This window comes from Cervus canadensis, chromosome 6 (assembly GCF_019320065.1).
Source record: "Cervus canadensis isolate Bull #8, Minnesota chromosome 6, ASM1932006v1, whole genome shotgun sequence".
Classification (NCBI taxonomy): domain Eukaryota; kingdom Metazoa; phylum Chordata; class Mammalia; order Artiodactyla; family Cervidae; genus Cervus; species Cervus canadensis.
Window position 1 is genome coordinate 42,802,772 of NC_057391.1, and position 14,744 is coordinate 42,817,515.

The 14,744-nt window shown below is 35.2% G+C and overlaps 1 protein-coding gene across 13 annotated transcripts in view; it reads left to right on the plus strand.

The window, feature by feature from the left end:
• The window catches only part of HERC1 (HECT and RLD domain containing E3 ubiquitin protein ligase family member 1), a 203,239-nt gene that overhangs the window by 84,840 nt on the left and 103,655 nt on the right, over positions 1 to 14,744 (plus strand). For all 13 annotated transcript variants that reach the window (XM_043471713.1, XM_043471719.1, XM_043471724.1 and 10 more), the window contains 5 exons: positions 2,471 to 2,692; positions 4,835 to 5,008; positions 10,958 to 11,072; positions 11,157 to 11,277; positions 12,921 to 13,092. In XM_043471713.1, the coding sequence (XP_043327648.1) occupies positions 2,471 to 2,692; positions 4,835 to 5,008; positions 10,958 to 11,072; positions 11,157 to 11,277; positions 12,921 to 13,092 (804 nt within the window). The remainder of the gene's footprint in view (positions 1 to 2,470; positions 2,693 to 4,834; positions 5,009 to 10,957; positions 11,073 to 11,156; positions 11,278 to 12,920; positions 13,093 to 14,744) is intronic.

Here is a 14,744-nt window from a genome sequence, read left to right on the forward strand (position 1 = left end):
AAATTTAAGAAAGTTGCTTGTACATAAAGTGACACAAATCGAGTCTTTATCTGATTATTAGGCTTGAATAGTATATTTCATTGATTTCAAGACATGCTTTTTTTCACATTTTGACATGGCTTAATTTGGATACATCTTGCAGTGGATTATAGGAAAGCATTGGTTTCATAAACTGGTTGGCAGCATAATGATACATTTTACAATCAATGGATTGATTTAAGTTTTGTTTCTTAAATGCAAAGATTTTTAGTTTTAAATCTCTATTTGACAGTAAAATATTTTGTATTTTGGCTTGATACGTAGATAACTGATTGATTGTAAAAGAGAGAAATTGAGAACCCATCTTTCTTTTCAGATTCTTTATAGAAAATAGCATTTAAAATTAAAAAAAAAAAAAAAAATTTGGGCTGCGCCGGGTCTTAGTTGCTGCACACAACGCCTTTTCTATTTGCAGAGAGTGGGGGCCACTCTTCAGTTGTGGTGCTTAGTCTTCTCGTTGCAGTGGCTTCTCGTGTTGTGGAGTGTGGGCCCTGTGGCATGCAGGCTTCAGTAGCTCAGGCATGTGGGCTCAGTAGCTGTGGCCCTGGTGGCCCTGGGCTCCAGAGCACAGGCTCAGTAGTTGTGGCACGCAAATGGGGGATCTTCCTGAACCAGGGATCAAACCAGTGTCTCCTGCATTTTAAGGCGAATTCTTAACCACTGGACCACCAGGGAAGCCCAGAAAATAGCATTTTGATTTTAGGCATAATGTGTGAATTCACTCTTAATTTATAAAATTCTGGTTATTTTATTCCATTGAAGATAACGTAAAATATTATGTCTAGAAAACAGCAATGTATTTTTCTGTTGAAGTCTGTCTATCCTAAGTTTATCAAAGGAGTTTCATTACTGAAATCTTAAAAACTTTTCAAGTTTAAGTGAGATTACATGTTTAGTGGGAAGAATCCTGGACTAAGGCATTAAAAGATTTCGATTTTAGTATTGGCACTGTTTGAACTTGGGTGTATAGCTTCTTTAAACTTTGGTTTCTTCTCCTGGAAAGACTACTTTGAACAGAATACTTTGAGGGCCCGTCTTACACCCCATTGTTTTGTGTCAGTTGGGTTTAGATGAAGTCAAATGTTAAGGTTACAGCTGTTTCAGGATATTGATTAGACTTTATATGGAGCCATTCCAGGTTTAGTCTTGTTTTTCTGAAGCATCTCAGAATTTTCTAAGACTGATTACTCTATTTGTCTTAGGTGAGGTAAGTGTCATTTTAGTTTGGATTTTGCATCAGTGTTCATAACTGATTTTTTTCCATAATTTTCCTTTTTCATGCTATCCTTTGTGTCATTTTTTACTACCACAGTTATACTAACCACATAACATCAGTTTGGAATCTTCCTTTTTTCCCTCTTTTCTTTAAAATTTGTCTAATTTAGGAGTTATCTCTTCTTGAAGGTTTGAAAGACTGTAAAAACTATCTGGCCCTAGTATTTTTTTTATAGATAGATTTTTGGCGATTAATTTTCCCTTTTTAGTGGTTGTTCTTTTATAGCTTTTTGTTTCTTTTCAAATTCATTTCAGACATTGATATTTTTTCAGAAAATATCATTTTGTTGGTTTTCAAATTTATCAGTATGAAGTTGTTCATAATATTCACTCATGGTTTTAAAAAATCTCTTGTGTGTTTGTGGTTATATCCTCTTTTTTATTTTTAATTTGAAAATTTATGCCATCTTTTTTTATTGATTAATTTTATTAGAGGTTTATCCATTTTTTTAGTGTTTTCAGATAACCAGTTATTTTAATTTGTTGATCTCTTGTGTTTTTTGTTTATGATTTCATTGATATCTGTTCTTATCTTTATGGCTAACTAGTTTTATTTTTTAAGTGAAGAACTTTTAAAAACAAAAGTACAATAAGAAAGCACGGATCTGGATCTTAGTACAGGACAATTCTGAATTCAGGCCTTAAAAGCATTAAGTAATACTAAGTGTCATTTTACTAGATCAGTTCTTTTTGTTTTGTTTTAGGCCGTGTCATGCGGCACGTGGAATCTTAGTTCCCTGACCAGGGATCATACGTGGGCTTTGGAAGCACAGAGTTTTAATCACTGGACCACCAGAGAAGTCCCCTAGATCAACTCTTGTTTTGATTTTGGAGGGATAAGCTACCTCAGTTACTCAATTTTAAGGTTGAAATTTGATCTGGATAGAACCAGTGGGGGATAATTCTGCCATGTACTGTTTCAGTGTTTATCTTAAAATTGGTAACTTTACAAAGCCAATTTTTACATGATAGCAGACTTATATGAATGTATTTTAAGTTAGCTTGGTAAAGAGTATATATACAGAAAGTGTTACAATTTTTGTTTTCATTATAAAATTATTTTGCTTCCGTATCTTCTTGCAGTGCAATAGAAATAGAAATGAAAAAGTTTGAGAATCTTGAATACCAGATACATTACTAATGATTTTGTTTTCAGGAGGGCCAGAACTGATCGACCCTGCTGGCGTGCCATTACCTCAGCCAGCCCAGTCCTGGGTATGGCTTGTGGATCTGGAAAGAACAATTGCTCTTCTTATTGGGCGATGTCTTGGTGGCATGCTTCAGGGTTCGCCTGTGTCTCCAGAGGAACAGGACACTGCATATTGGATGAAAACACCACTTTTTAGTGATGGTGTAGAAATGGACACCCCTCAGTTAGGTAATGTGCTTCTCTGCAACATTTATGAATAAAATACATTTGTGTTTATACCTCCTTTGAGATTTCTCTTATTATGGGTTTGCTGAATAGAGAACCAATAGATAACAAATGCAACATTTGCAGGGCAAGGGATCCAAGACTGTAACTTGGAACCCTCAGAAAAAGTTAAAACCATTAAAAAAAAAAAAAAGTTAAATCCTACGGCATTGTATGGTGAAAAGTGCCCCCTGAATTAGAGAAGCTCAGGTCTGGTTCTACTCTGTTATTGTTTATCGCTCATTTTAAGCAAATCATCTAACTCATAAAAATGAGTAAATGCTTGATTACTTGTGTTCTTGGGCTTGGAGCTTATGAAACTGCTTCATAGACAGGTAATGACCATGACTTACCAGGGCTCAGGTCAGAAACACCTTTCAGTTTTGAGGACCAATCCCTTCTTCTCCCAGCCTGTCCTGCTTTCATGCTGATATTACCTTGTGTGATTCTGTATTTTTTTCCTCCTCATTTATGTTAGCCTTGGAGTTTCCTTTCCTGCCTCATCTCCCATTTGTCTACTTTGCTAGTAGGCTAGCTTTCAGACTGTCTGAACATGAAGGTTTGTCCAGGTCCTGAACAGATGGTGTAGTTGTTTCATCTAGGATTGGTCCTTCAGTCTCTCTGGACCTCTAATTTCAATCCTTGAAATAATGAGTTAGATTAGATAGCCTATATGGTCTTGTTAGATTTTAAATTTATTATTTCTCTGGTAAGAGAAGGAGACTCAGAGAATGTCCAAGAAGCAAAATCTAAAAGAAGTCTCAATCTAAGAGAATTTCAAGAGGAGAAACAAAAAGTAGAAACCAAGACAAAAATTGCAGAGATTCTGCTTTGGGATTGAAGAGTGGGAGTGAGGGATTTTGAAGACTTTCCTTCTCTTCCAGCTAGGAGTATATATTCATTGTTTCATTTATGAACCAGAAACTGATTCCATTGGTACTTAGGAACATTTGTATGAAAGAAAAGTAAAATCATGTTTTTTTTCCAAGGGGCATTTAACATCATAAAGATGGTTCCAATGCTATCAATGTCTAACTCTGTGATAGTCCCAAATGTCCTCCTGAGGGCAAAAGTATCATTATCTCTATCGTCCTCATATTTCTGTCTGCTTTACTCACTTAACTGGCCTTTGATATGAATAAAATCAATTTCAGTTTTAATGTTACTTTTCAGTTTGTAAATTATAAGGTTATATAACTATTAAAATGTTACATTTTATGTTTAAATACTTGTTATATTAGGAAATATAACAGTGTTAATCATTCAGTCATGTCCAACTCTTTGCAACCCCATAGTCTGTAGCCCACCAGGCTCTTCTGTCAATTTAATTCTCCAGGCAAGAATACTGGAATGGGTTGCCATTCCCTTCTCTAGGGGATCTTCCTGACCCAGGGATCAAACCCAGATCTCCTGCATCACAGGCAGATTCTTTACCACTGAGCCGCTGGGAAAGTCTTTATATGAGGAAATGGGCCTTGTCTTTATAAAAATGAATGATAATTCATTTACATCATGGGTTAAATTAAATTGACTTTGGATATTAGCCCGGGAACCCATCATTTAGTGAAATCTTTTGTTTTTCAAATGGAAAATGAATTTTTAATGCCAAATGTCTCATTGAAAAGTTAGGAACCACCTGAACAAATATAAATGTCAGTTGAGAAATTATTTATAAAAGTATCAGTATGTTTGATCTCCCTTAACTTTCCTTAAGTGACTATTTTCCCTTAAGTCTACAAAAAGAAAAAAAAATCTTGGCTAGTCTCTTTCCCAATGATTCCATGTTTCTCAGTAAGAATATCAACCCCTTTTGAACAAGAAAGTTCTTTGTCACGTAAGACTGTGCTGCACATGTAGGGCCCTGCTTGCCAAAATGCCACAACTCCCTCTTGGAATGTTGTTACATGTAGTCACACCAAGAAAGGGGTGATACTACCCCAAATTGAGAAGCATTAAAAAACTTTACCTTTATAGCATCTACTTAAAATGGTTTGAAATATATCATTTCACACTCATTAAGTAAATATGGTAAGATTTTTTCTGTAGCACCAAAATTTATGAGGCTTGGAATTGATAACTTGTGTAATTTTTTTTTTTTTTTTTTAGATAAATGTATGAGTTGCTTATTAGAAGTAGCTCTTTCGGGAAATGAGGAACAGAAGCCTTTTGATTATAAATTGCGGCCTGAAATTGCTGTCTTCGTAGATTTGGCCTTGGGTTGTTCAAAAGAGCCTGCTCGAAGCCTTTGGATCAGCATGCAGGATTATGCTATTAGTAAAGGTAAAGTAAAGAGGATAAAGGGGGTAAATATGTAGATAGCTCATAATACAACTAATATATGTATAATATATAAATGGAAAGTCATAACACTATTATTTTCTTATAGAAAAAGGAATTTTGCAGTTAGCATTTTAAAAACAGTTTCTTCCATCAGTGTTTTATAGTTTTCTATGTATAGGTCTTTTGTTTCTTTAGGTAGATATACTCCTAAGTATTTTATTCCTTCTGTCACGATGGTGAATGGTATTGTTTCCTTAATTTCTCTTTCTGTTTTCTCATTGTTAGTGTATAGGAATGCAAGGGATTTCTGTGTGTTAATTTTATATCCTGCAACTTTACTGTATTTGTTGATTAGCTCTAGTAATTTTCTGGTAGAGTCTTTAGGGTTTTCTATGTAGAGGATCATGTCATCTGCAAACAGTGAGAGTTTCACTTCTTCTTTTCCCATCTGGATTCCTTTTACTTCTTTTTCTGCTCTGATTGCTGTAGCCAAAACTTCCAAACTATGTTGAATAGTAGTGGTGAGAGTGGGCACCCTTGTCTTGTTCCTGATTTCAGGGGAAATGCTTTCAATTTTTCACCATTGAGGGTAATGCTTGCTGTGGGTTTGTCATATATAGCTTTTATTATGTTGAGGTATGTTCCTTCTATTCCTGCTTTCTGGAGAGTTTTAATCATAAATGGGTGTTGAATTTTGTCAAAGGCTTTCTCTGCCTCTATTGAGATAATCATATGGTTTTTATCTTTCAATTTGTTAATGTGGTGTATTATATTGATTGATTTGCAGATATTAAAGAATCCTTGCATTCCTGGGATAAAGCCCACTTGGTCATGATGTATGACTTTTTTAATATGTTGTTGGATTCTGTTTGCTAGAATTTTGTTAAGGATTTTTGCATCTATGTTAATCAGTGACATTGGCCTGTAGTTTTCTTTTTTACCGTGTTCATGGATTGGAAGAATAAATATTGTCAAAATGGCTATACTACCCAAAGCAATCTATAGATTCACTGCAATCCCTATTAAGCTACCAATGGTATTTTTCACAGAACTAGAACAAATAATTTCACAATTTGTATGGAAATACAAAAAACCTTGAATAGCCAAAGTAATCTTGAGAAAGAAGAATGGAACTGGAGGAGTCAACCTGCCTGACTTCAGACTCTACTACAAAGCCACAGTCATCAAGACAGTGTGGTACTGGCACAAAGACAGAAATATAGATCAATGGAACAGAATAGAAAGCCCAGAGATAAATCCACGAACCTATGGACACCTTATCTTTGACAAAGGAGGCAAGGATATACAATGGAAAAAAGACAACCTCTTTAACAAGTGGTGCTGGGAAAACTGGTCAACCACTTGTAAAAGAATGAAACTAGAACACTTTCTAACACCATACACAAAAATAAACTCAAAATGGATTAAAGATCTAAATGTAAGACCAGAAACTATAAAACTCCTAGAGGAGAACATAGGCAAAACACTCTCCGACATAAATCACAGCAAGATCCTCTATGACCCACCTCCCAGAATATTGGAAATAAAAGCAAAAATAAACAAATGGGACCTAATGAAACTTAAAAGCTTTTGCACAACAAAGGAAACTATAAGCAAGGTGAAAAGACAGCCCTCAGATTGGGAGAAAATAATAGCAAATGAAGAAACAGACAAAGGATTAATCTCAAAAATATACAAGCAACTCCTGCAGCTCAATTCCAGAAAAATAAATGACCCAATCAAAAAATGGGCCAAAGAACTAAACAGACATTTCTCCAAAGAAGACATACAGATGGCTAACAAACACATGAAAAGATGCTCAACATCACTCATTATCAGAGAAATGCAAATCAAAACCACAATGAGGTACCATTACACACCAGTCAGGATGGCTGCTATCCAAAAGTCTACAAGCAATAAATGCTAGAGAGGGTGTGGAGAAGAGGGAACCCTCTTACATTGTTGGTGGGAATGCAAACTAGTACAGCCACTATGGAGAACAGTGTGGAGATTTCTTAAAAAACTGGAAATAGAACTGCCATATGACCCAGCAATCCCACTTCTGGGCATACACACTGAGGAAACCAGATCTGAAAGAGACACGTGCACCCCAATGTTCATCTCAGCACTGTTTATAATAGCCAGGACATGGAAGCGACCTAGATGTCCATCAGCAGATGAATGGATAAGGAAGCTGTGGGACATATACACAATGGAATATTACTCAGCCATTAAAAAGAATTCATTTGAATCAGTTCTAATGAGATGGATGAAACTGGAGCCCATTATACAGAGTGAAGTAATAAGCCAGAAAGATTAAAGAACATTACAGCATACTAACACATATATATGGAATTTAGAAAGATGGTAATGATAACCCTATATGCAAAACAGAAAAAGAGACACAGATATACAGAACAGACTTTTGGACTCTGTGGGAGAAGGCGAGGGTGGGATGTTTCGAGAGAACAGCATGTATATTATCTATAGTGAAACAGATCACCAGCCCAGGTTGGATGCAAGAGACAAGTGTTCGGGGCTGGTGCACTGGGAAGACCGAGAGGGAGGTGGGAGGGGGGGATCGGGAAGGGGAACACATGTAACTCCATGGCTGATTCATGTCAATGTATGACAAAACCCACTACAATATTGTAAAGTAATTAGGCTCCAACTAATAAAAATAAATGAAAAAAATAAATTAAAAAAAAATAAATAAAAACAGTTTCTTATTCCTCTTTGTGGAAACTACCCTGTGTATTTTTATGTACATATATCCTGTTTGCAGAAAATCCAGTGTGGGAAAATTGAGATTTTTATAAAGAATAATACATCCAGAGGCAGCATTTTACTGAAGGATTCCATGCAGTGTAAATGGATCTAATATAAGAGTTTGTTTAATGAATCTCCTCCCTGTGCAAGCCCTGGTCAAGAAGTGAAATGATGTGTATGTAAATGTCTTGAGCTCTGGGTCTGGTCATTTTCCTCTTCTATAAACCACTTTCCTCTTTTAGAGTGCTGTTGAAGATAACAGTTTGAAATGAGATATATTATTAAGTACAGCAGTAAAGTGTAATGAAAGTGTATAGTGGTATTTCAGTTTCTATTGATTAATTGATTAATATGGTGGTTTTATGTACAAGTTTTTAAAGGATATACCTGATTTCCTTTCGGCTCCTTTGCTTCCCCTCCCCTTTAAAAAATATATATATATTTTAAAAATTTTCTTGGCTGTACCACGTAGCATGTGGGATCTTAGTTACCCAACCAGGGATCAGACCTGAGCCACTTGCATTGGAAGCACGGAGTCTTTACCACTGGACCACCAGAGAAGTCCCCCATGCTTTCCCCCTTTATCGATGTCTTGGATTTTTCAGAATACATACCCCTAGTTGTCTTCCTCCATGATGTTGTTTCTTTGATCTGCAATTCCCTATTTCTTTGGATTTTCTTCCTTCTGTGATAAAAATGGTAAAAGTAAATACATGTTCACATTTTATAATACTTTATATAATAAAAATGAGATACATATCATTCAGATCTTTAAAATATCAGTGAGATGATATGTTTGAAAGTTGAATCTCATGCAGTACAGTCTGTCATTTATTTATTTACTCATTCTATTTTGTTGACTTTCATCAGTGGTAGAAAAGTATGATAGTGGAGGAGAAAAAGCTTGTTTCTAAGTTATATTTTCCAATACTCTCTTATTTCATCATTTTCTTGGAATGTGCAGTTAGGTATTCTTTTGTATTATGTTGTCACTTGTTACTTTGCAGTGAGCACTTTTAAAAACCGGATATAAACATAAGAGGAATAAAAACTGTATGGCTCATTGTTCATTTGCTTGTACACTGTATACCTATACAAAGTCTAGGTATATAGCCTAGACTTTATACCTATAATAGTGGAAACATTTTGTAGAGCTTGGTATGAAATGACTGTAACTTTAGTGAAGGTGTTGTAAAAGAACCTTTTAAACATTGCAAAGGAGGATGGTCCCTGTTAAATTTGAAACACTGCAAAGGATGTCACTTTAGTTTGCTTTTAAATTTAATATTAGCCTACTTGAAATGAGATCTTGTTTGGTTTTAAGTCATAGCAATTTTCAGAATAGCAAGCAATCCCTTGGAACAGATGATCTCTCGAAAACCTAATGTGGAAAATTTTGTATGTAATACAAATTGTTATTTTAAGATTCTCTAGCTATAAGACTTTCTTAAAATCTGACATGTTTATATTCATTTTTTCACCTGTAAAATAGGTAAGTCTGAACTTAAATTTGTACCTAAGCATCCAGAAAGGACTGGAAAGTCAATCTTTAAAATTTTTCTCTTAAGATAGGAGTTTTAAAAAGGAATTGAGAACAAGTGAAGATAACTTGGGGCTTAATATTTTCCAAGGGTGTTTTTTGCTTGGTTTTGTTTTTAAGTAGCATGGTAAATCTGTCAAGTTAACAGAGTCTAGCAGACATTCTGGGAGTGGAGTAGACAGTAAACCTCCCATATCCCCATTTGGAATCTACTGAATGTATTGCATTTTTACAGTACCAGTGTGCTAACATGAAATTAAAGAAAGTTGCTCACTAGTTCTCATCATCTAATGCTGTGATTTGGGTTTTCAATTGCATGTACTCATTTCTGTCCAAATGTTGTTTTATTTCTTAACCACCTAAATGTACATGTACTCATAATGTCTATTGATACTTCAATAACTTCAAATACCAGATATATACACACTTGACTAGTTTACTCAATATCTCTACTAGGATAACTAAAAGGTACTATTCAGAAATAGACACCTAATTACAGATACCCATCCTCCCAGAGGGCTGTTCTTCTCTCGGTAAAAGCCAACTGCATTCTAAATATATTATAGTCATCATTGACTTCTCTTATGTTCACATCTGATCCATCAACAAATTCTTTCAACTCTGTCTTCAAAATACTTAAGAAATCTGACCATTTCTTACTACCCCCACTGCTACTACTTTGGTCTGAGCCACTATAATTTCTTACCTGAATTACTGTAATAATTGCTTCTGCTGTTGCTGTTCCTATAGTAAATTCTGTACTCAGCAGTTAGAGTGAGCCTTTTAAAACACAGATCATATCATCTCTATCTCTTCAAAGTTTTCTGATGATCCTTCCAATTTTCCTCAGAGTAAAATGAAGAGGACTTGAAATGGGTGGCAAGGCCCTATGTGATCTGGTCTCAGACAGCTTTCTGATGTCTCCTACGATTCTTGTGCACCCATGTTTTACTCTAACTGCATTGGCCTCCTTGCACTCGCTTCAGAGCCTTGACATAGTTTTTTTGAAAGGACGCTGTTTCTGTATGCCTTCTTCTCTATGTCGTCTAGATCTCTCTGCTTGATTGTAGCTGTATCCGAGACCTTCCCAAACCAGTCTATAAAAAATAGTAAACTTATACAGTACAGAAGTCCCTGTTCTTCTTACCATGCTTTGATTTTCTCCATCGCATTTATCTGTCACATTAATGTTTTTATTTACTGTCTCCTTATGCCCCTCTTGGCTTCCTTGGTGGCTCAGACAGTAAAGAATACTCCTGCATTGTGGGAGACTTGGCTTCAATCCCTGGGTTGGGAAAATCCCCTGGAGGAGGGCATGGCAGCCCACTCTAGTATTCTTGCCTGGAGGATCCCCATGGACAGAGGAGCCTGACGGGCTACAGTCCATAGCATCGCAAAGAATTGGACACGACTGAGCGACTAAGCACACACATGCTCCCCAACTGGAATATATGCTCTGTGAGATCCAGGATTTAGTTTTATTTACTACTGTACTCCTAGCACAGTATGTGGGATATAGTAGGTTCATTTGCTAAATAATTGCTTAGAAAAATGATAAAATGCAGGTGTTGGGTTACTAAAGCTATTAAAAGACCTCTGAACTGTTTTCTCTGAAATGTCAGTGTATCTTTTTTTTTCAGATTGGGACAGTGCAACTTTGAGTAATGAGTCACTCTTGGACACTGTGTCTAGATTTGTTCTTGCAGCTCTTCTGAAACATACAAATTTACTCAGTCAAGCATGTGGAGAAAGCCGGCAAGTAACTTAAAACTATCCTCAGACAAATATTTGCTCTCATGATATTAGAAATTAACTTTTCTATTTTGGTTCTTTATTTAGATATCAACCTGGTAAAAGCTTATCAGAAGTATACCGTTGTGTGTACAAAGTTCGAAGTCGTTTACTTGCTTGCAAGAACCTTGAACTTATTCAGACCAGGTCATCGTCAAGAGACAGATGGGTAAAGTTGGAAATCAGTTAATTTCTCTTATTTTTCTGAAAGCTGTAAGAGATATCTCCATGTTGGTTTATGTGAGGGGAAAAAAAAATGTGCCTTAGTTATTGCAGATGTTCAATAAATGTTCAGTAGTTCTTTTTCTAGTGAAACAAATTGGATAAGTAAAAAATTGGGGTTTATTTAATGACTTACTTATCAAGTGTATATGGCTCCTGAGAGAGTTTATATATTCTTTAGGCCATATAGGTAGTAACAAATTGAATTGTCCAAATCATATGAAATATTATTCCTTTATTTTACATTGATCAGACCACATTTGAATTATCCTATTTGATTTGGGGTGCCATAACTTATGAGAGATATTAAACTACCTTGGATTGGTTAATCATCTTATACAAGAACTGGAAAATGTCAAAAATATTTAGATTAGAAAATGAAAACAAAGGGGAATCTCATGTTAGCTGCCTTAAAGATACTTAAAGGGCTTCATGTAGGAGAGGAAATAAACATGTTCCCTGTTGTTCCAGAGGACACAGGTAGGACCAAAGGGTAACAACTGAGTGAAGAATGAATGTAAGGAAAAAAACCTTCTAATGATTAGAGTTGCCTACCACTGGAGGTAAAGATTAAAAACTTTTATTAAGGATGTTCTAGAAGTAATTCTTACAACAGAATTGAAATGATTTCTGAAGTGCTTGATGATTCTGATAACATGATCCTATAATTATGAGTATAGCCTGATACATAATTATATTATAATTATACATATAAATTTCTTTGAAACTTTCTTTGAAGCTTCATACATAAGATGCTTTGCACTCCATTATATAGATCTTAGATTTTAAAAACCAAACTTTATCTCTGCATTTGTATTATAGTATTCTTTTAGCATGCACTGATTTAATATTTGTGGATCTGGTTATTTGTGAGTGACCCATGAAATATTTTAATTAGCCATTTTGTTGAAGCTCACATTTGAAATTTACATATTGTGAGGATACATGACTTCTGTTTTGTGCGAGTCTGACTGACTGCTCAGTATTCCCATCTAACCATGAATTACACCTATAATAAGAACTCTTTTCTTTAGATGACTACTAGGTATCATAACCACCATGGGGAATAATATTGTCCTTATCAGATTTCTAACTTTTGGTTTCTTCAAGGGCCAAGTGAGAAAATAATTAAAAAATAATATGTTTATATAACTTAAATTTGCTAAGAGAATATAATTTAAATATTTTCACCAATTAAAGGTTAAAAAGCACTGTTTTGTTTTAAGTTAGAGTTATTAAACATTTATACAGAGTAGCAATAACATATACAACTTGAGGGAGACTGAATAGAATTAAATTCCATGTTCTTTAATTACCTTTTATGCTTATTGTCATACTCAAGTCATTTTAATTTAGCAGTTTACAGCAGAACAATCAAAATGTTGAGGAAGAGAGCTTAATGAGATGTCTCTATACATTCTTTTTAATCTCTTCAGATTTATCCAGTATATTGTTTGTGTTTTTGTGGTAAAGTTCATGAGTTGTTAGTGCTGTTAACATTATTTTCCATGATAAAAAAGTCAAGGTTTTAATGACATTTTTCAAAATTAAAATATATATATTTAGTGTAGCTCTGATTATTTCTTTAAGATCTCAGAAAACCAAGACTCCGCAGATGTTGATCCTCAGGAGCATTCATTTACCCGGACCATTGATGAAGAAGCTGAAATAGAAGAACAGGCTGAGCGAGATCGGGAAGAGGGACATGCAGAGCCAGAGGATGAGGAGGAAGAACGAGAACACGAAGTGATGACAGCTGGCAGTGAGTACACCCTTCTTGCTTTGCAGATACACACTGTGGCATTCTTTTTGGTAGGGAAACTGACTACAGAGGAGAGAGACAAACATTTCAGCTCTTAAAGCTGTGTTAGTTCCATTTAAGCTATTGAATTGGGTGTTTTGGGTTGAAAAGCTCTATATGCAGGCTTTTGGAAATAGTACCTGTTCCACTGAGTTTCATTCATGAAGTGATGCCCATGAGTCATTGAATAGGGTCATTTAAAGTATGTTCTCTAGGGGTCCCAAATTGTCCATTTGCCTGGCTGACTTCTAAGTGGTGAGGAGGAGAGAGACCGTATGCAGAACTTTTTAAATTATAAAATTTAAACAGCTGACTATACTGCTGTTTTCAGTAGAAAGCAAGAGAGAATATTATTGGTTGAGAATGTTACATGAGAATATTATTGGCTGGTGAATGACATTTTTCATGCTTTTATATTATAAGGCTACAGATAGTTTTAAAATGTAATCATTTAAATGTTTAAAGTGAAATACCAAAGCTTTTAAATATTTGTTAGTATCTTTTGAGTGATTTGGCTACGTCAAGTTAAAGTATATTTTCAGTTTTGTAGCCTGAAACATTATGGCCATCTACACATTTGGTATTGAGATTGTCTATATTCTTCATTTTGACACTTAATTTGTTACCAGTTTATTTGTGTTTTGCATATTTCTAAAAATGATTTTGAGATGACTCAAAACAAGGCCAAAGCCCATTAAAACAAGAAAAAATATAAGGTCCAAATGGAGAAGAGAGCATTAGAGATGAAGAGTAGGAGGATAATTATAATTATATACAATATAGTTTTGAGGGGTGCCTTACCACGTGGCCAGGGATTGAACTTGGGTCCCGGCAGTGAGAATGCTGAGTCCTAACCACTGGACCACCAGGGAATTCCCAGAGAATGGTTATAATTTTAAAACCTAGGCTGAGGGAACATTTTTGGATGAATTTAAGGTTTCGTTTACAAATTCCTGAAAGCTAAGACCAAAGGGGAGAAGCACAGTAACAAAATGTAACCCTCAATTAGTGTATAATAAAGCATTATAGTTAACCAGGGAGTAATAATTTTTTAAACTAAATACCATTTTTGAGCATCAGTTATATGCTGCCCTTTGGGTCAAATGCTTCACATAGATTAACTCATAATCCTCTCAGTCTTATGATTTCTAGTATTACCTTGTTCTAAAGATGGACAAACTCAGGTTTAAGGAAGGAAAATTATGTGCCTTGGGCCACAAGTAGTAGCAGCTGGAATTAGAACCAAGTCTGCCCAGAATTCCAGTGACAATTGTCTTAATTACTTTAACTGGTTTCCAGCTCTGGACTGTTAGTTCATTGGTTTGTTTATCTTAGAAATAAGGGACTTTCAATAGCATAATGAATATATTATCATAATACCTTAAAATATACAGATCTATTTTAAAGTTTGTATTTCCATATTTGGAGAAGGAAATAGCAAACCTCTTTGCCTGGAAAACCCATGGACAGAGGAGCCTGACGGGCTACAGTCCATTGGGTTGCAAGAGTCAGACATTACTTAGTGACCAAACTGCCACTACCACCACTTCCATATTAATAGACAAAGCTAGTATTTTACTAACTTTTGGCCTAGTTTCTCCGTTAAAAATACC